The sequence below is a fragment of the Oncorhynchus gorbuscha genome, linkage group LG26 (genome assembly GCF_021184085.1).
Source record: "Oncorhynchus gorbuscha isolate QuinsamMale2020 ecotype Even-year linkage group LG26, OgorEven_v1.0, whole genome shotgun sequence".
Classification (NCBI taxonomy): Eukaryota; Metazoa; Chordata; class Actinopteri; order Salmoniformes; family Salmonidae; genus Oncorhynchus; species Oncorhynchus gorbuscha.
The window spans coordinates 7,221,260-7,244,390 of NC_060198.1; the positions used below are offsets into that span (position 1 = coordinate 7,221,260).

At 44.6% G+C, this 23,131-nt stretch overlaps 1 protein-coding gene across 3 annotated transcripts in view; it reads left to right on the forward strand.

Moving 5' to 3' along the window:
* The window catches only part of LOC124016521 (SH3 and PX domain-containing protein 2A-like), a 140,918-nt gene that overhangs the window by 85,432 nt on the left and 32,355 nt on the right, over positions 1 to 23,131 (forward strand). For all 3 annotated transcript variants that reach the window (XM_046332095.1, XM_046332096.1, XM_046332097.1), the window contains 3 exons: positions 1,251 to 1,379; positions 15,440 to 15,553; positions 18,924 to 19,007. In XM_046332095.1, coding sequence (XP_046188051.1) covers positions 1,251 to 1,379; positions 15,440 to 15,553; positions 18,924 to 19,007 — 327 coding nt within the window. The remainder of the gene's footprint in view (positions 1 to 1,250; positions 1,380 to 15,439; positions 15,554 to 18,923; positions 19,008 to 23,131) is intronic.

The following is a 23,131-nucleotide window of genomic DNA, read 5'->3' on the forward strand; positions in this document are numbered from 1 at the left end:
GACATGTCATAAAGGGACACACATGGTGCTATTTACTGGGCAATGGACCGCGTCCTTGTCTACTGAATCCTAGACCAAGAGTTGGAGGGTAATTAACTTTACTGGAGTGCTGTGATATCAATTTAGGAATACATAGAATGTATATTCAAACTGCTCAAACTCAGGTTAGATAAGACATCATTGTATTTATGAGTAAGGACGAAGATAAATCAAGTAGAGCCTTTTAGAGGGCAGGAAATGAGTTCCAATTTTGATGAAAAATCCCAAAGCGTTGGTACGATCGTGCCAATGCGCAGAAAAACGTCAACAAACAGCTTGTGACTTAAATCAAACACACACCACGTGAACTTTGCAAAGGAAGTCATTGCTGGCACTCAAAAGAGTTTATCATTGGGAGCTAGAATGAGAAGAAGAGAGAGGTGAAAAAAGGAGAAAGAGACAGATGCTGGGCCTATGTTTATGTGAAACACAAGAAGAAACCGTTTCAACTTGGGTTATGCCGCACTCTTGTTTTCTTCCCTCTCTCTCTCTCTCTCTCTCTCTCTCTCTCTCTCTCTCTCTCTCTCTCTCTCTCTCTCTCTCTCTCTCTCCCCTCTCTCTCCCCCCCGTCCCACTCATATGTTTCTATTTAAGGCCCTGTAGGCCTGACTGCCTTGATTGGCGTGGTACAGCCCCCTGCTCCTCGTCCAACGGCAGGCTCCCAAACAGAGGGAGAGAGGAGAGGAGGGGAGAGAGAGAGAACAAGCCACACTACAGATTTTCCAGAGGAAAACGTTTTCTATTCTTCCAGTCCCGACTCGAGTCTGTCTCCAACTCCAACCGTTCAGCAGCTCTCCCTGGCCTCTCCCCCCTTTCTCTTTCTTTTATCCTCTCTTCCCTTCATCTCTCTTTCCTTCGGACGTTTGTGTCGATTATGGAGGCCCCGTAACGGAGAACACGTTTTTCTCTCTCTTTATTTCATCCCTTCTTTTTCATTTTGACTTCTTTCAAATGCTTCCTGGTCCGTTGGTGTGGGCCGGGGGAAGGTTCCACTATATGGCCAGACGCTTGGGAATAAAATGCAGAGATAATATCCTGAGCGAGCGTTCTGATTGGCTGGGGAGGAGTAACGGCGCGGATTCGGCCTATGGCGGCATACCGTTACCGGGCGCGCGGTGGCGGCGGGCGCTTGCGCCCACCACGGGGTAGGGGTGCCATGGTGGGGACTGGGAGCTGGCTGACGGCGTGTTTCTTCCCGTCCTCCCGTGCAGGCATTGACAGCTCGGACCCTATGGTGCTGGAGCAGTACGTGGTGGTGGCCAACTACGAGAGGCAGGAGAACTCTGAGATCAGCCTGCAGGCTGGGGAGACGGTGGACGTGATCGAGAAGAGCGAGAGCGGTGAGTAGTGTGTTTACTGTATGTGCTGCTATGTGTTGTATTTGACTTATCTTTATCTCTCACACACACACACACACACACACACACACACACACACACACACACACACACACACACACACACACACACACACACACACACACACACACACACACACACACACACACACACACACACACACACACACACACACACACACACCAACTTATGCACAGTCAGCACCTTGTTCCTTCTTTCCTCTGATGGTGTCACTCCATGTTCTGTTTCCTTCCCTCTGCCCCTCTTTGTCCTCAAGAATCCCCCTTTTCTCCCCCTCCTCCCTCTCTACCTCTGTCGCTCCCTTAAGCATTCTCTCTGTCTTCTAACTGGGGCTTGGCTCCACCTGGTTTGGCCAGCAGCCCGGTGTGTGTGTGTGTTGTGAGTAGGTGTGTTTTTGTCTGTGCTTGCGTGCTTGGGTTTGTGTGAAGGTGTACGTGTGTGTTTGTGCGTGTGGCAGCGTTTGGCTGCAGGCCAATCTGTTGCCTTGTGCTGCAGGAATGTGGACTTATAATTAATAGTCCACTTTGTTTTAGTGGAGAGTCAGATGTGTTACGAGTACCATCTTGGAATGGGCAGTGAGCAGAGTTTGGAGAGGAGAAAGAGGCAGGGAGATCAATTCTTCCTCACCTCACTTGGTATTTGGGAGCACTGGGATAACTGTCTGCGTGTACTATTGTCACCCTTATGTTTTCCTCCAATTTCATTGTACTTCACAATGTTATCAAAAACCAAGGACATGGCACTCGAGTTGTTGAATCAGTAACAGTTTGCTATGTGTTGCCCTTATGTTTTGTTTGCATCGATCCAAACTCGATTTAGCAACACGAGAGCTGGATTCCAACTTGCCATGGTAACACGTCATTGACAGCTTGCCCAACTCAAGATTAACCACCACAACGGCCTAACATTCTACCATCAGCAGAAAACCCTTTGGCAGTAATACATCCACAGACATCTTCCTTTCAAATATTGGTGTGTGTGTGTGTGTGTGTGTGTGTGTGTGTGTGTGTGTGTGTGTGTGTGTGTGTGTGTGTGTGTGTGTGTGTGTGTGTGTGTGTGTGTGTGTGTGTGTGTGTGTGTGTGTGTGTGTGTGTGCGCGCGAGGTGTTTTCTCACAGCGTCGTTAACACATATTTGAGTCGTTATGCAAGCTAACGAATCTCCCCTTTTCTTTAGTTTTACAATCGACCCAGCAACCCACTATCCTGCAACCCCCCTCCCCACACACACACTCTTTCAGCCCCATGTGTTTTCGACATCAGGCTGTTTGAACAGCTTGTTGCTGTATTTCTCATTCCATTCATTGTCAGTACAGTGAGACAGTTGTCCTCGCCAGCCAAAGCGGCAGTTCCGCCAGACTCCGTATGGGAAGCGAGGTGTAGATGTTTTTGCAATGCTGATCTTCTTCTGTGAGTATTCAATGTATTCAAGGTCATACACGGCGAATGTGGAAACCTAATGTCATCTGGCAATGTGAACGCTGGGACGTGCAGTACCGCAATGAGTGTGAGATCTGGTTGTTTTTACCCATCTTAGTCAAATGGACTGATCATCCAAAGTCCCTTTAGCGAAGATTGTCCGCTAAATGACTAAGATGTCTCTTCTCATTCTCTTTTGTGAGGTTTCGTACGGTCAGCCTTTAAGCTGCATTGAGTTATGTTTTGAGAGATATGTGACTTGACGAGGCGTCGATTCCCAGAGATTTTGTAAGAGTCACACGCTAGAGTGAGAGTCATTATATATTTTGTTTGATGAATATTCAAAAGTTAATTGCCTGTGCGTATGCCAAAACCACGCCATAATGATACAATTATTGGTGGCACTGACACACTGCATTGGAAACCCTAAACACCCCCCACGATCGGGCACGTTAAAACTAAACTAGGACAAGATCCTTAAATATTCATTACTCGGGACAGTTTCAATGTAAAGACATAAAAACAAATAAGAAAACAAGCTGTGCTGTCACCGGAGCTGAACACTCATATACTCAAACTAGCGCACAGACTAAACCTGAAAAAATCCATAAAATCTCAGACAGTTTCAGTACAAAAGTGCAGGAAAAACAAACACAATATCATTCATAAGGAAACAAGCTGTGTAATGACTGTCATTGGAGTTGAAGGTTACTGTAAACATGCTCAAACGTCTCCATACCTCTCCACCATGAGGCCAAAGAACTAGAACAACGATCTACGATGACATCATTGGAGTTGAAGGTTACCGTAAACATGCTCAAACGTCTCCATACCTCTCCACCATGAGGCCAAAGAACTAGAACAACGATCTACGATGACATCATTGAAGGTTAGTTGAAGGAGGCCAAAGAACTTACATCATTGGAGTTGAAGGTTACCGTAAACATGCTCAAACGTCTCCATACCTCTCCACCATGAGGCCAAAGAACTAGAACAACGATCTACGTTGACATCATTGGAGTTGAAGGTTACCGTAAACATGCTCAAACGTCTCCATACCTCTCCACCATGAGGCCAAAGAACTAGAACAACGATCTACGTTGACATCATTGGAGTTGAAGGTTACCGTAAACATGCTCAAACGTCTCCATACCTCTCCACCATTAGGCCAAAGAACTAGAACAACGATCTACGATGACACCATTGGCAGGCTATGCCAAACCAAACAAGTCCTAGTGCCTTGTATATCCCAGAAACCCTGCTACCTTTTTCAGCGCTTTATTGCCAACATGGAGTCTCCACAGCTCTGCTTGTTTATGTCCTTTGACATTTTGATCGCAGAAACACGGGCGGTAATTTAACATTGCAATCTCCCAATTTACTCGACACCCTATTTCTTTAATGTTGTTTTAATGTTGCTTTAATGTTCCCCACACCATGCATCTCGGCATTATGACAACTCATGCTTTTAAGTTAGCTTCTACCAAATCTTATCCAGACTCTGTGCTTTTTATTCCCCTCTCCCATACAATCTCTACACAGTATATCATATATGCAGTTAGGAATGGTGCGGGTCAAGCAACAGCCAATGGAAAAAAAACATCCACTGCAGTAAAACCACTTTACTGCAGCATCAGTTTCTCCCGCTTCACGCACTGTTGACCTCGATAGTCGCGGGTTTCTAATCCCGAGTCGGATGTTGTTGTTATACCCTACCCCTACTGCGAGAAGTTATCGGCCCCGTGCGCTCTAGTTCAACACCGGCTGTTCCCCTGTATAGTGTCAACACGATGCCAGTATCGCCACGTGAGACTGTACAATGTGTTTGTGTGCGTGTGTGTGTGCCTTTGAGTGTATGTTTGGTGGGTGTGTGCTGATGTCATGAGCTTTGGCTGTGAGATTTACGAGCTACTATCTAGTAAAGGGAGATTTATGGAAGGGCAAGGAGGTGGACACGCCAGAATCCTCTTGAAAGGAGGGAAAGAGGAGGAGAAAAGGAGGCGTGGAGGCTATGTATGGGCCGGTGTCCTGGTCATTCCTTGGACGTGGGAAATCACAGAGAGTCTGGAGGGAAGAGGCCTCAGATGGGAAAAACGTCACTTGCATGTGTGACCAGAAGTTATATTGAGCAATCAGTTTATTGTGCTTCCTGCAAAGTTGTTATCATCATGATATAGTCGGAAGTTTACAAACACTTAGGTTGGGGTCATTCAAACTCGTTTTTCAATCACTCCACACATTTCTTGTTAACAGACTATCGTTTTGGCAAGTCGGGTTAGGACATCTACTTTGTGCATGACACAAGTCATTTTCCCAAGAATTGTTTAGAGACTTATTATTCCACTTACGATTCACTGTATCACAATTCCAGTGGGTCAGAAGTTTACATACACTACGTTGACTGTGCCTTTAAACAGCTTGGAAAATTACAGAAAATGATGTCATGGCTTTAGAAGCTTCTGATAGGCTAATTGACATAATTTGAGTCAATTGGAGGTGTACCTGTGTATGTATTTCAAGGCCTACCTTCAAACTCAGTGCCTCTTTAATTGACAATGATGGGAAAATCAAAGGAAAATCAGCCAAGACCTCCATAAGTCTGGTTCATCCTTGGGAGCAATTTCCAAAGGCCTGAATGTACCACGTTCACCATGGGACCACCATGGGACCACGCAGCCGTCATACCGCTCAGGAAGGAGACGCGTTCTGTCTCCTAGAGATGAATGTACTTTGGTGCAAAAAGTGTAAATCAGTCCAAGAACAACAGCACAGTAAAACGACCTTGTGAAGATGCTGGAGGAAACAGGTACAAGTATCTATATCCACAGTTAAACGAGTCCTATATCGACATAACCTGAAAGGCCGCTCAGCAAGGAAGAAGCCACTGCTCCAAAACCACCATAAAAAAGCAAGACTACGGTTTGCAACTGCACATGGGGACAAAGATCGTACTTTTTGGAGAAATGTCCTCTGGTCTGATGAAACAAAAATATAACTGTTTGGCCATAATGACCATCATTATGTTTGTAGGAAAAAGGGGCAGGCTTGCAAGCCAAAGAACACCATCCCAACCATGATGCACGGGGGTGGCAGCATCATTTTGTGGGGGTGCTTTGCTGCAGGAGGGACTGGTGCACTTCACAAGATAAATGGCATCACGAGGGAGGATAATTATGTGGATATATTGAAGCAACATCTCAAGACATCAGTCAGGAAGTTAAAGCTTGGTCGCAAATGGGTCTTCCAAATGGACATTGACCCCAAGCATAAATCCAAAGTTGTGGAAAAATGGCTTACGGACAACAAAGTCAAGGTATTGGAGTGACCATCACAAAGCCCTGACCTCAATCCCATTGAAAATTTGTGGGCAGAACTGAAAAAGCGTGTGTGCGAGCAAGTAGGCCCACAAACCTGACTCAGTTACACCAGCTCTGTCAGGAGGAATGGGCCAAAATTCACCCAACTTATTGTGGGAAGCTTGTGGAAGGCTACCCGAAACGTTTGACCCAAGTTAAACAATTTAAAGGCAATGCTACCAAATACTAATTGAGTGTATGTAATCTTCTGACCCACTGGGAATGTGATGAAAGAAATAAAAGCTGAAATAAATCATTCTCTCTAATATTTTTCTGACATTTCACATTCTTAAAATAAAGTGGTGATCCTAACTGACCTAAGACTGGGAATTTTTACTAGGATTAAATGTCAGGAATTGTGAGAAACTGAGTTTTTAAATGTATTTGGCTAAGGTGTATGTAAACTTCCGACTTCAACTGTAGGTAAATGATATGAAATGTATATTATATAAAATTGTCTTTGAAGACTGGTCGGTCTTAATTTGTTCAGTTTTGGCACTGTTATTGTTGACCATAACGCTAACAAATCTGATGCCATAGTTTCATGAAAATGACTGGTTAATCAATGCAACTGGGCCTCCATGCTGTGGCTCCATACTGTCGCTGAATATGGAACATTTTCTGTGTGCTTATCCCGGCCTAATGGATCTTGCAGGAGGACTGTGATGCTATGCAGCAAACAAGATCCCTCTGGGTTACTGTGCCGCTCCCTCAGCCCACAAGCCCAGCCGGAGAAGACATTTGCCCCTCGCCTCACTCTCTATGCGATCTTTGCCAGGTTGAAGGGGGAATTTGTCACCATAGTCCTAAAGAGCTTAGGCACACTTACCGTACAAAACCCACCTAAACACACATTCACACACATGGTCATGTACTCACACATGCGTGAAATTATGTATGCACATGCAAACACGCACGCATAAACACACACAGGCTCAAACGCACACACACACACACCACCCCCACCTCCCCTCTCTCGCTGCCTGCTGTGCCAACAGCGGAAAAAGTTAGTTTGGCATAGCCCCCACTAACCCACATATTCTTTCCTAAAATCTACCCAGTTTTGGCTGGTCCGGGATGTGGGTGTTGTTTGCCTTGGCCTGGGGCCCTGTGTAGGTCAGCTTTAGTAGGGGGAAGCACTGGGCCAAGTTTTACATAGGGACGAACTCCATTTGTGTCAAATCTTACACTCCATCACTCAGGCTACAGCTAGCTTAGCGCTAGTCTCACCTTGAGGCTACATTTGAAACGGACAGCCTAGCCTGCTCTTCTGTCTTCAGTCACGCCGATAAGGTGGTAAACTGTTAGAATCTTGGCCAAAGGGCTGCTGAAGACAAGGCCTCACACACAAGAGGCCATACAGATGTAGATCAGATTTGATTACGTAAATACTTTCTTGCAACCTATACAGAATTTGATCACCCTGTTGCAGGAGAACTTTCCGTACAGAACCTTGTACTGTATTTGAGGTTTAAAAATGCTGTAATATTCACTTTGAAATTTCAGACTTGATTTTCCCTTACGAAAAATGTATCAACCCCTACAAAATGTAAATGTATTATATTACTTATAATCCACATAATAATTCAAATTTCCTGCTGCATGATTATGTTCCTGCTGTAGCAAAACCTGCTCAAATGAAGATACTACATCTGTAGTCTCACATAGCCTATACAGTGGTTCTTCCTTTAAAAGTTGTGCCGCCTCACCTCTAGGCAATCAAATCGGACAGACAGCTTCAATCAAAGAGTGTTTAGCACTAGAGGGGTTTGCTTAAAGGATGTCCTGGTCAGGCTGTTAAAATGGATAGCCAGCTTCAATCAGGAAGTCCTACTTATAAGCCAAGAGATAGCTATAAGCCAACAGGCTATTAGTCATACTATACATGCTACCCGTAGCTTTAGCGTAGCTTTTCACCCAGAGGCACAAGAGTTGCTAATCTATGTCAATTGACTCAACAGAGAGGTTACCTATAAGCCCTTTAGAATCTTCTGTATAGATAGGGTCACATGAAAGGTCGTAGCTGGCCAAAAGACTAACCTACAGGTTTTTGAAATAGAGCTTGTTGCCATTAGCATATGCATGGCTAAAGCTAGCTTAGTGTAAGCCGCACCTCCACTGCTTTGAAATGGCCAGCCTGTTTCAATAAGCATGAAACAGGGGGTACTTAGCTGGAAGGAAGCTTTGAGATGGGTCTCTCTCACACACACACACACACACACACACACACACACACACACACACACACACACACACACACACACACACACACACACACACACACACACACACACACACACACACACACACACACACACACACACACACACACACACACACACACACACACACACAGACATACACACGTTATGTTCTTCTATCCTCGGGGTGACCTAAAATATATTTAAATTAAAAATCCTATTTTCCTTGACCTTACCCTTACCATAATCCTAACCTTAGCACAGGCATGCTGAGTGTGATATTTAGACAACACGGTCTAATGAACTTCCTTCCAACAGACTATCCACTTCCACTTGTAACACAGCTAACAGTAACCAAACCCCCATGTTTTATGAAAACTTAAAGCAAGGTAACACAATCTCCACAGTGGGATGTGAGTTCCTTTGTCTAGACATTGTCAATAAAGATTTGGGACCTCGAAAAAAAATCTGTGACTTTCTAGGAAGGAACCGACCAGCTAAAGGATTCAGGTGTCCTCATAACTTCCCCTCAGTTCGAACTGATCAGACGATGCTTTGATGTCTCCCGTCTTGGCCGACTTTTATAGATGGGATGTTTTATGTCTCTTTACATTTCCAATTCGCTACACCATCTTTTCAAACAAAGTTCACACTAAAGGGAACGGAAATGTGTTCAAAGGAACTTGTTATTAAAAGACTCTGATGTCATTAGAGGGATTTAGTCTGTTCTTCGTTTGATCCCATCCAACAAAATCATATCCCTGAGGCCTAACTAGGCGTTTATCATATCATACACTGTATCGACTTGGAGGTCTAGATGGGATTTTAATCCAATTTCCCTAATTGAATCATCTCGTTCAGGCCTCCCGAGTGGCGCAGCCGTCGAAGGCACTTTATCGCAGTGCTCGAGGCATCACTACAGACCCGGGTTCGACCCCAGGCTGTGTCACAACTGGCCGTGACCGGGAGTCCCATAGGGCGGCTAACGATTGGACCAGCGTCGTGGGGTTTGGCCTGGGGGGGCTTTACTTGGCTCATCGCGCTTTGGCGAGTCCTTGTGGAGGGCCGGGCGCCTGCAGGCTGACTAAGCGGGTGGGTGTAAAGAAGCGTGGTTTGGCTCGACCTTCGCCTCTCCCGAGCCCGTTGGGGAGTTGCAGCGATGAGACAAGATCATAGTTGGATCGCAATTGGATATCACGCAATTGGGGAGAAAAAGGAGGTAAAATACAAAACAAACTTAATAAAAAATGGTATAATCTCGTTCTGAATTAGCTTCAGATTTGATTACGTAAATACTTTCTTGCAACCTATACAGTATCTTGCTCACCACAGGGTTTGTGTGATTAGACACAAGGATGAGAATAGTCTCTGCCTTCCAGGCCTGATTCTCCAGTCTCGGTTTAGACCTCCCGAGCCTCCGTAATTATTATGGCTCTATTTTAAGCCTCAGCTTTCTGTGTCCCTTAGTTCTGCTTACTCTGCAGAAAGCGCACGTTGTGGTTCAATTCAATATTCTGTCTTCCTGAGTCGGGCTCAGCCGCATCCAACTCAGAGCTCGTATCACATATCAGATCTGTTGTTCATTATGGCAAAGCAATGGAATGAGTAACACAATCGCGTCGTGGGATCCCTTGGTTTCCTCAAAGGCACGTTTGAAATAAGTGTCGTTGACGAAACGTTTTGATAGCCCCGTCCCATTTCTCCGTTCCATCAGGCCAAATAAAGAAAGTGAAAGGAAAGGTTCAGTGGTGGTTTTGGACGGGGAAGTGCTTGGAATACTCCCCGCTTTGAAGCCCTGGCCAAACATCTGCTCTCTCTTTCTCTCTTTCCCTCTGTCTCGCTCTTTCTCTCTTTCCCTCTCTCTCGCTCTCCCTTTCCTTCTCTCTCTCGCTCTCTCTCTCCGTGTATCCCTCACTTTAGCTCCCTACTGCTCTCACTCTCTATCACTCTCACTCTCTCTCACTCTCTCTCTGTCTCTCTGTCTGTCTCTCTCTCCCTCTCTCTCTTTTTAAATGATCACCCTCTGTCTCACTCTCACTCTCACTCTGTCTCTCTCTCTCACTCTCTCTCTCTCTTTTTAAATTATCGCCCACTGTCTCTCTCTCTCTCTCTCTCTCTCTCTCTCTCTCTCTCTCTCTCTCTCTCTCTCTCTCTCTCTCTCTCTCTCTCTCTCTCTCTCTCTCTCTCTCTCTCTCTCTCTCTCTCTCTCTCTCTCTCTCTCTCTCTCTCTCTCTCTCTCTCTCTCTCTCTCTCTCTCTCTGTCTTTCTCTCTCTCTGTCACCAACTCTCTCTATCTCTATCTTTGTCTTCCTAGTAGGTGTTTACATTTACATTTACATTTAAGTCATTTAGCAGATGCTCACCAGCCAATGATGAGTATGTTCTGCACAATTACTATAGCATGTGTTTCCCATGTGACCTTATTCTCATTTAGCAAATGGGGAGATGGAGAGAGAGGGAAAGCGGAAGAAAGCACTCCACTCTGCTAAACCCAACCTATGTTCTATCAAAGCACAACACAGTGGAACTGCAATTAGACTACTTATTCATGTCTGGGTTAAACCAGCATGAGTATTGTCATTGTTAAGAAGGTTTTGCAGCTCTCACTCTTTGACCTTTTAAGATAGTTATCTTTAGTTCCACATCATGAATCCGATGAAGTAGAGCAACCTGGGTCATTTCTGTCAGGAAACAACCCGGACCCAGACTCTAGTGTTTATTATAGTCAAAGGCGGCCTAAAAAGTGGTCTGATTTAGTTTTGACAAGGCACCTGTACAATAAACGGATCGTACTTAGACAGGAAATGAGCAAATCGTATTCCTCTAAATGCCTTTTTACTGCGTTGTTTGAGGTCGAGTGAACTCAGCCTAAGCACGGTTTCCATCAGGCCAAATAAAGAAAGTGAAAGGAAAGGTTCTGTGGTGGTTTTGGACGGAGAAGTGCCCAGTGGACGGACACACACACACACACACACACACACACACACACACACACACACACACACACACACACACACACACACACACACACACACACACACACACACACACACACACACACACACACACACACACACACACACACACACACACACACACACACACACACACACACACACACACACACACACACACACACACACACACACACACACACACCCCTGCCCGCGTCTTACCCCTGCTGGAGAATGACACTTGTTTTTCCACATTTTCCATGTTCTAAGATTCATAACCTTTCGAGGAAAACATGGTCTTATTTGATGTGGTTTGAATCCCAGATTTCCCCTTCAGTCTCTCTCTTGTTCACCTGCACTGTAATGTATTCCATACACGTGCAGTACAGTGCTATTTTAGAACATATAGGCATTTAAAATAACTGACCGTCAGCAATGCTTATTACATTCATAGTTGAGGTAATATGGTCATGTTAGCCACTGTAATCAAACAAGACACGTATGCCTCCAATGACAGCTCTGGTAGCATTTTATGATTAATAAACATGTTTTCTTTGTTTATTGGACAGGATAGAAAGAAATAAGTTTATAGGAGGAGAGGAATTGCTAAAGTGGTGGGTCAGATTTGAACCCACGCTCGCTGCGTTAGTACTTGTTATCCAGAGGCAGTCGCGCCGACCGCTCGAACACCCCCAGGCTATGTGAAACGTTTTCTCAATTTTTTTTTCACACACAAAACACAACAAACCCCGCCAACAAACAGAAAAGACACAACAGACATGGTCAACATCCGACCATGCCACTTAAACAGCTCGATCCCATGATACATCTCTAGGAGCCTAATTGAGCCGCCAAGCCAATTGGCTTCCACTGTGTGAATGGGCAAACCCTGACCCTGACTTTTCTGCAAGGGGGATGTCTTCTCTCTTCTCTGGGAAAACAGCGTTTATATTCTGTCTGTCTGGAGGCTCAATGGCACGGCCAGAAAGAGAGAACGCCAACTAACTTCCTACTAACAACTGTCCTGAAAGAGAGAGAGAAGAGAGAAGAGAAAGAACCAGCTTCTGTCCATATTGCAGTTGGACAGAGTGAGTTTCCTGGAAAATGTTGACACATGGATAGTAATTGATTGGAACATATGAGAACGTTCCCTCGCTTTCTCTCTTTGGTCTCTCTCTCTCTCTCTTTCCCCACAGTCTCTCTCCACTCTGGTAACTGCCTATGTGTGACGAGATCCAGCAGCCTTTCTGTTTCTAATTTCTCTGCTCTTTTACCACATCTGACTTTCTCCAGAACTGCATTTATAGGCGAACTGGGCCTTGTCAAAGCCTTGTGGTGTCTGCCAGCCTGTTAGCTGAATGTATAGGGGAACTGGGCCTTGTCAAAGCCATGTGGTGTCTGCCAGCCTGGGAGCTGAATGTATAGGGAAGCTGGGCCTTGTCAAAGCCATGTGGTGTCTGCCAGCCTGGGAGCTGAATGTATAGGGAAGCTGGGCCTTGTCAAAGCCATGTGGTGTCTGCCAGCCTGGGAGCTGAATGTATAGGGGAGCTGGGCCTTGTCAAAGCCATGTGGTGTCTGTCAGCCTGGGAGCTGAATGTATAGGGGAGCCGGGCCTTGTCAAAGCCATGTGGTGTCTGTCAGCCTGGGAGCTGAATGTATAGGGGAGCCGGGCCTTGTCAAAGCCATGTGGTGTCTGTCAGCCTGGGAGCTGAATGTATAGGGGAGCCGGGCCTTGTCAAAGCCTTGTGGTGTCTGCCAGCCTGGGAGCTGAATGTATAGGGGAGCTGGGCCTTGTCAAAGCCATGTGGTGTCTGCCAGCCTGGGAGCTGAATGTATAGGGAGCTGGGCCTTGTCAAAGCCATGTGGTATCTGTCAGCCTGGGAGCTGAATGTATAGGGGAGCTGGGCCTTGTCAAAGCCATGTGGTATCTGTCAGCCTGGGAGCTGAATGTATAGGGGAGTTGCCAATTTTTATCGAGGGAGCATGTTTCACACATTGACTGTAGCACTTTAAAAAGAAAGGAGGGCCCTACTGTGCTACCTCTCATCTCACTGCTATATGTGTTGAGTGCCATTCATCAAAACATATTTTCAGTCTAGGATCTAGCTAGCCTACAGCAGCATAATAATGAATTAGCATAGCATCAATGTCACAATGTCAAATTCACGTTGGCAGTTAGCACTGAGGAAAACCTATGCTTCTACAGTCAGTCCAACGTTAGCGTTTTCGCTAGACTAAACATTAGCATAGCATCATTTGCAGAGCATTATTAGCATTTTGTGAAGCCAACCGATTCTGACAGGTTTCCCAAACTCACTGTGCTATCACTGTGCTATGCGCTGTCAGACCCCAGACTCTGCTGTCATGTCTACAGTGGGACCTACTGTGGTGGACCATTCAGAGCTTCAAACATAGTTATAGTAGTCTTGTGTTATGAGTGACTTCCAACCTGGATTTACGGAAAACCAAGGAATGTTTGGGAAGTTCCTGGAATTTCGCAACCCTACCAATGACCAACGTTCTTTTTTTCCGATGAAGAAACTGTTGTACACAGACATGTTTTCCATGTGGGTCAAATAGGTCTCATATCCCAATGTGACTTGGCGTGTCTTGCAGGGACATAGAATGGGGCGTGTGAGGACTTGATTTACTCAAGCCTGTGTGTGTGTGTGTGTGTGTTTGTGTTTGTGCGCGCACTGTGTGGTATCAAACCCAATTATAGGACCTCGCCGTATGACTGTTAATGCAGTCAAGAGCTGATTGTTGGACTCTGTTGGAGAGAAAAAAATAGTTGTGCTCGTTGCCTCACTCTCTTCTCTTTCATACTGTCAGAGCGTGTGAGTTATTGTGTATGTGTACATATGTGCATCCGTCAGGAGTGCGCCTGTGTGTGTTAGCATGTGGCGTATGTCTGGGTGCGTTATAGGCTGCAGAAAGTCGTAAATGATCCTGTATCTTCGAGGTTCACTGGAAGGCAGCTTCCCTACTATTTACGACTCTGAGTAGTCCACTTTGAACCCAAATGTTACGGATGAAATGCTCGGGGAGCCTCCGAGCTTCGAATAGACGGTCGGAGAATCTGGATTCGTGCTTCCGCTTGCAGAACTAAAACGCAAAGACACATGCTAACTGTCAGGGAGGGATCGATGGCTTCTTTTCCTCTCCCATTTCGTGAGTTTCGGTTTGGTTTGGTTCCCAATTCGACATGTGTTTTTGCATTCAATCAGGTCTAGGTAGAGGTGAGTCAATTCGAATCAAAAAGATGTATTGTCCCACAAACACCTCTCGAAGTACTAGACTAGGATTTTTGTGTTGTTGAGACTGAGTTCAAGTCAATCCTTAACCATTGCACTGATACTGGGTCAGCTCTTATTTAATCCCCTTGATGGTTTCAGGTTAGAACTCAGTTATGGTCATCGGATCCTAGATCTGTGGTTCAGGGACAATTTCTACCTCCTTGAACCTTAGTGTCCTCTGCACTCTGGGCACATATGGGCTCTCTTCCTGTCCCTCAAACGTGAACCTAACCCTAGAGTGCTGATCTAGGATCAGGTCCTCCGTGTCCATATAATCTCAATCATTTTGATTTCAAATGGAAAACTGATCCACGATCAGTACTGCTACTCTGAAACGGGTGGTTTTGTAATGATAGCAGCTTTCCAAGCAGGTGAAAAGTTCCCTGGTTACATCACTTCACTCGTCTCCATGTAGCCGATATAAATGAAACCCTGGACCAAGACAAACACTAACACCCGATCAATTCTGGAGTTCTTTGGGAATGTAGAACAGTTACTGTAATTTATATCTTTCGCAAACTGCTGCGGATGAAGGAACTAGAACGATGACATGTTTCCATTATTGAATGTAAATCAACATGTGTAAGTGTGTTTGGAGTCCAAGCCCAACTATTAGGTGTCATGCCTAAGGCCTTGGTAACGATGGTAGTGATATTTAGCAGGGAGAATGGCTGGTGTGTGTGCGTGTTTGTGTGTGTGTCTGTCTATTTTCTTTCTGTGTCATAGTGTTTAAAGAATGTGTGTGTGTCTCCATGTGGCTCTGCACAAACTAATGTGTGTGTGTCTCTTTGTTATAGGTTGGTGGTTCGTCAGTACAGCCGAGGAGCAGGGTTGGGTGCCGGCCACATACCTGGACTCACAGAACGGCACTAGAGACGACCTGGAACTTAGCACCGTCAGGACAGGAGAAGGTAACACACACACGCCGGCCATTCTCCCTGCTAAATATCACTACCATCGTTGATAAGGCCTTAGGTAACACACACCAGCCATTCTCCCTGCTAAATATCACTACCATCGTTACTAAGGCCTTAGGTAACACACACCAGCCATTCTCCCTGCTAAATATCACTACCATCGTTGCTAAGGCCTTAGGTAACACACATCAGCCATTCTCCCTGCTAAATATCACTACCATCGTTGCTAAGGCCTTAGGTAACACACACACGCCGGCCATTCTCCCTGCTAAATATCACTACCATCGTTGCTAAGGCCTTAGGTAACACACACACGCCCGCCATTCTCCCTGCTAAATATCACTACCATCGTTACTAAGGCCTTAGGTAACACACACCAGCCATTCTCCCTGCTAAATATCACTACCATCGTTACTAAGGAATTAGGTAACACACACCAGCCATTCTCCCTGCTAAATATCACTACCATCGTTACTAAGGCCTTAGGTAACACACACCAGCCATTCTCCCTGCTAAATATCACTACCATCGTTACTAAGGCCTTAGGTAACACACACCAGCCATTCTCCCTGCTAAATATCACTACCATCGTTGCTAAGGCCTTAGGTAACACACATCAGCCATTCTCCCTGCTAAATATCACTACCATCGTTACTAAGGCCTTAGGTAACACACACCAGCCATTCTCCCTGCTAAATATCACTACCATCGTTACTAAGGCCTTAGGTAACACACACCAGCCATTCTCCCTGCTAAATATCACTACCATCGTTACTAAGGCCTTAGGTAACACACACCAGCCATTCTCCCTGCTAAATATCACTACCATCGTTACTAAGGCCTTAGGTATGACAACTAATTGTGCTTGGACAGCGGGAACATTGAGGACCAGATTCAGAGCAGGAAACAGACACTGTAACGAACCCAGTGTTTCCCGAAGGAGTCTCGTTTTGTCATGACCTCTATTTTTTTTGCAATAATGTTTAGTCTGATTGTTTGGAGGGCACATATCATCACTAGAGAACAAGCTCCCTTCCCTAATATAATAATAATAATATAATTTTGGTGCTTTGGGATGACACTGTAGCGCCTTAGTTGTGTGTTACACCCAGGCAGGCAGACATGTACACACAGACATACACACATACATGCACTCCCCCACCGTTAAAGTCATATTACCTCTGTTTTCCATCGGTTTTAGTAACCCACGGAAACTACCTGGTATAGTGTAGTCATTATGCCGTAATGCTTTGTGTGTCAGAGACTGCCACCAAGGTATGTAAGGCTCTCTCCCTGTCCCTCATTAAGACACATTGCTTTATGATCCTCGCGCTGGCCCATGGCGCTGTTACACTGTAAACTGGCACGCCACATCCCAGCATGTGATGACAGGTCCTCTGCAGCTGCCGTGGCCCCCAGCTCCACTTAATGCAGACTGCAGTCACTCCACAGAGAGAGAGAGAGCGAGAGAGAGAGAGAGAGAGAGAGAGAGAGAGAGAGAGAGAGAGAGAGAGAGAGAGAGAGAGAGTGAGAGTGAGAGAGTGAGAGAGTGAGAGTGAGAGAGTGAGAGAGTGAGAGAGTGAGAGAGTGAGAGTGAGAGTGAGAGTGAGAGTGAGAGGTCGGGGCTGGTATTGAAAGTCTGTGATAGCCTTTAAGGAAAAATAAGGTAATGTAGCTGGAGCCTGGAAATACCTAGGGATCTGAGACAGGCACACACAGAGAGGAAATGCAGACACACACACATACTATACATACGTACATTCATACATACATCCCATCCTACAAAACACTCCTCTATCAACACCTTCCCTATTAGAGCCTGCCAGTTTTCACACACCACTGCTTATCTCATATCTCAGGTAGCTATCCTGTCTCCCCTACCCTCCCCCTCATACTCATTAAGCCCCAGTCTGCTGTCATATAAACCAATAGCAGACTGTAGTTAGCTCACTGAGGAGGAACGACAGGCCCTGGTAGGTCTGGTCTATTGGAATTACCCCGAAATAAAGTCTGCCTTTGTGGCTGTCTCCAATCGGATATTTCAATTATGAGGTCAATGGGAGAGAGAGATGAGAGTCATTTGATTCTGTCCTCCTCTCCTCACTCCTCCGTTTCTCCCTCCTCCTCTTCCCTCCACCACGAAGGGAGAGATGACAGTAATTTCATTCGGTCCTCCCTCCTCATCGCTCGTTCCTCCATTCTGAAAGTCTGGTTTATGTCCCGCTAGGGAATGCATTAAGGAAGGGAGGATACTGACGAGGCATCACCAGACAGCAACGAGTTGGACAGTATCATAAAGGGCTGTTTTACTTTACCGTGAGTCAGTGGTGTTGCACGAGTGGTCCCTGCGTATAAAGGGGGACTGGAACGGAACAGTTTACCAGAGGACGTAGCAAGCTGTTACGGTAGGCTAACATGAAGATTTACCCTGATCTATTTTCTCCTGTACAGTTGCTAACCATGTGTACAGTGTGCTAGGGGCTAGTACGATGCTATGCCACAAAGATGTAGCATGTCTCTTGACCATTTAAAAAGTCCCAGACACACAAAACGTTATGTACGGGGATTGGCCTTCTAGAATACAGTCTTGGTGAGAGCCTTGAAGACCAACAGATTTCAGTATTCCAGACACTAGATCGGATGATACTGTACCATACATCATATCATCAGTGCCATATCAATAGAATGGAATTTTGTAATGAATGGAGACGCCCTTTCTATTCATTCTATTTCTATGACACATCATGTCATCATTGCCATAGAGAGAGAATGAATAGAACAGGATTGTAAGCTCCAACCCTGGCAATGAGTAATGCATGGAGGCGCCCTTTCTATGCATTCTATTTCTATGATTACTACTTCCTCTTTTAATGTGGGGCTTGTTCTTTTGATGACAGACGATACGACAGACGATAGTTTCTCTCTCGTAAGGGAACACCTCTGTGTTTATGACCGAGCTGTCACTGTCCTCAGGATATCTGTGGTGCCACTCGTCCTTTATAATGTCAGTATGACTCAGTCCCCAGAGATACACACCATTTAAGAAGTTTAGCTGCTTGACTTGTGAAACGTGCGCGTGAACTCTGACGACAGAGACGATAAATACCACGGGAGTGATTGTCATGACAGCAATGAATATCAATTCTTTCTACAAAAATAACATTTGCTACTACACTATTACAAATCACGTGATTTATTATGCATAGCTTAAAAATGGACACCATTTATTTGCTGTCTTTCCATGTAATGTTTCCACCATCCGACTAACTAACAACAGCTTTTTTCCTCCTTTCATTTTGTAATACGCTTCTTAAGTTCACGCTTCTTTGTTTTCCTTTGGTTTCTCCGTCCATCCCTTCATCAGTTACTAAGAGACGCAAGGCTCATCTGAAGAGACTGGACCGCAGATGGACCTTGGGGGGCATAGTGAACCGCCAGCAGAGTCGAGGTGAACACACAGTCAACACTCGCAGACACACACACGCACGCACGCACGCACGCACGCACGCACGCACGCACGCACGCACGCACGCACGCACACACACACACACACACACACACACACACACACACACACACACACACACACACACACACACACACACACACACACACACACACACACACACACACACACACACACACACACACACACACACACACAGGCACTCTCAAGTGGCCTCCCTCAGAACCACACACATACACACTCATTCCTTCATCGTAAGAAACTAATTTACATCCAAGACAGCCAGCCAACAACAACTCCAGCTTACAACAACAACTCCCCAACATCACAAACAGCACACTGGGTGGTCGTGTAGATTTCAGCTCCCCGAGTTACATTTACCACACTTTTCCCTACTTTTAGAAAGATCATTATTTCTTCATTTTGCTATGCGTCACAGAATAATGTACTAACATTAAACAGGTTAGATAATGAGGGGTATTTGATTCAGACAGCACAACAGTAACAACCTTGTTGGCTAAAAGCTGCTCTAAACATTACTGTGTGTAGTGCTTCTTCATGTACTTATACAACTCCCTCCAGGTTCAGAACTTTCGATTTTAATGACTGCGTTTTTAGTCAACATTTATTGGTAAAGATATTTTCTCACACTCTTGAATTAATCATGTTGCCAAACTCCCCTGGACACTGCAATACTGGAATATGTATTCCAGTACATGGAATATGTCAATGGAGAGTTGTTGTTGAGTCATAATGAATTATTTTTGATGGACCCATGTCTAATATTGTCTAGTATCTAATCAAAACTGGTCCAAGGTCAGCGTTTCATTTATCCTCTAATGGTTATGGTTAGAATCTGGGGAAGGTAAGCTGATCCTAGATCTGTGGCTATATGGCTTAGATCCCGCTAACGGGATTGATATGACAACAGACAGTGAAAGTGCAGGGCGCCAAATTCAAAACAACAGAAATCTCATAATTAAAATTCCTCAGACATAGAAGTATTTTACACCATTTTAAATATAAACTTGTTGTTAATCCCACCACAGTGTCCGATTTCAAAAAGGCTTTACGACGAAAGCACACCAAACGATTATGTTAGGTCAGCACCTAGTCACACAATAACACAACCATTTTTCCAGCCAAAGAGAGGAGTCACAAAAAGCAGAAATAGAGATAAAATGAATCACTAACCTTTGATGATCTTCATCAGACGACACTAATAGGACTTCATGTTACACAATACATGTATGTTTTGTTCGATAAAGTTCATATTTATATACAAAAGTCTGAGTTTACATTGGCGCGTTTACGTTCAGTAGTTCCAAAACCTCTGGTGATTTTGCAGAGATTCACGTCAATTTACAGAAATACTCATAATAAACATTGATAAAAGCTACAACTATTATGCATGGAATTATAGATACACTTCACCTTAATGCAACCGCTGTGTCAGATTTCAAAAAAGCTTTACCGAAAAAGCACACCATGCAATAATCTGAGTACAGCGCTCAGACAACAAATCAAGCCATACAGATATCCGCCATGTTGTGGAGTCAACAGAAGTCAGAAATAACATTATAAATATTCACTTACCTTTGATGATCTTCATCAGAATGCACTCCCAGGAATCCCAGTTCCACAATAAATGTTTGATTTGTTCGATAAAGTCCATCATGTCCAAATACCTACTTTTTGTTTGCGCGTTTAGCCCAGTAATCCAAATGCTCAATGCGCGATCGCTTAGTTCAGACGAAAAGTCAAAAAAGTTATATTACAGTTTGTAGAAACATGTCAAACGATGTATAGAATCAATCTTTAGGATGTTTTTATCATAAATCTTCAATAATGTTCCAACCGGAGAATTCATTTGTCTTCAGAAATGTAATGGAACTCAAGCTAACTCTCACGTGAACGAGCATGGTCAGCTTATGCCACTCTACCAGACCACTGACTCAATCCCCTCTCATTCCCCCCTCCTTCACAGTAGAAGCATCAAACAAGGTTCTAAAGACTGTTGACATCTAGTGGAAGCCTTAGGAAGTGCAATTCGACACTGTATATTCGATAGGCAAAGAGTAGAAAAACTATAAACCTCATATTTCCCACTTCCTGGTTGGATTTCTTCCCGTATTTGTTTTGCCATATGACTTCTGTTATACTCACAGACATCATTCAAACAGTTTTAGAAACTTCAGAGTGTTTTCTATCCAAATCTAATAATATGCATATATTAGCAATTGGGCCTGAGTTGCAGGCAGTTTACTCTGGGCACCTTATTCATCCAAGCTCCTCAATACTGCCCCCAGCCATAACAAGTTAAAAGGATACTTCTACCCATATTTGATCAAAAAAGTTGTCGCTATATTGAAGGATGAAGTTGTTATATACGCTGATTGAAGGTCAGTTAGATGCTCTCTGTCATTGATATAGATAGGATTTGGGGATTCTGATCCTAGAGCGGTGTCTGTGGCCTACTCCTACCTAGAGCCAGAGTAATTACTCATCCCTCTAATAAGACCAGGAGAGATCAGCCATCTGGTTATAGGATAAGTTTTCACCTACTCACCCCACCTGGCTCTGTCTTTTGTCTGTTTGTTTACTGAAACTGACCTGGGACTCATATAACTTCCCAGGCTCCCAATAACATACATGGGGCGTGACTCACCTGGTATAGCTTAACTCTGATCCCAGACCAGTCAAAGAGACAATAAACATAAGTGATTCAACAGAGCTCATCCAACACAGGGGGAACTTGTGTCAGATGGTATGAGTTAGTGCCTGTGTTGATGAATTGTATACAGATGACCTATATACTTCATGGCCGTTTTTCCTAACCACATGACCTGACCAGGAAAATCTCCACTTCCTATTTGTAGTTTTACTAATCTATAATTTGGGACATTTATCTTCTCAGGAAAACCCCCAGGTCCTATTTATACTGCACAGGAGAAAAAATACTAGTTCAATACCCAGCCAACAATTTCCACGTGATGACTCCATCCAGCTCTTTTGGATAGTTTTGGTGAATGTACTAATATGGGCTGCCAGAGCCTCGCCATAGTCTCCAGCCAGAGCTGAGCGTAGCATTTACAGTTAGTTAGCTAACTGCAGGAGGAATGGGCTGGCTGGAATAGGCTGGCGGAAAGTGTGAATGTGGGGCAGTAGCCCATACTGAAGCCTGGCTTTAATCACAGACAGGAGCCTATAACAGTGGATGTAGCCACTTTTGTGTGTGTCAGCCACTGATGTAACCGTTGCCATGGAGGAATCAGGACAATCATTGCGTGAGGCATAATTTGTAGTCAATGTCACATCATGTATTTTTTTTTTGTCGTACTACTGATATTGATTACTGCATTGTCGGGAAAGAGCAAACAAGAAAGGCATTTCACTGTACCAAAAACTTGATTGATATCAATATTCTATAGCAATATCATATCCAATTTCCCAGGTGACTTCACTTGAGACTCTGGGTCAACGTACAGTACATGCCTGTGTAAGGGATGCTGTACTAGAGACATCAACCAGCAGAAACAGACAGTAGTGATATATTGACCCCTGTTGAGGCTGACACATTTCAACAGCCAGGGTTTCAGGTCAGTTGGCAGTCCAGTGTTGCTTTCAGCACCACCAGAAACACTGCTGCATGCTAACTAATTTATGACTTCTGGATTAGAGGCCTTGTTTCCACCCTACAAAATGATCCCACCATGAAAATACTGCTGACTGTGGTCGGAAACTTTGTTTTTGAATTTGTTCCTTTTTCCACATCTCTAATTCTTTCTCTCTCTCTCTCTCATATGTATCTTTCTCTCTCTCTCTCTCATATGTATCTTTCTCTCGCTCTGTCTCTCTCTCTCTCTCTGTGTGTCTCATATGTATCTCTCTCTCTCTCTCTGTGTGTGTCTCATATGTATATCTCTCTATCTCTCTGTGTGTGTCTCCTATGTATCTCTCTCTCTCTCTCTGTGTGTCTCATATGTATCTCTCTCTCTCTCTCTGTGTGTGTGTCTCATATGTATCTCTCTCTCTCTCTGTGTGTGTGTGTCTCATATCTCTCTCTCTCTCTCTCTCTCTCGTGTGTCTCATATGTATCTCTCTCT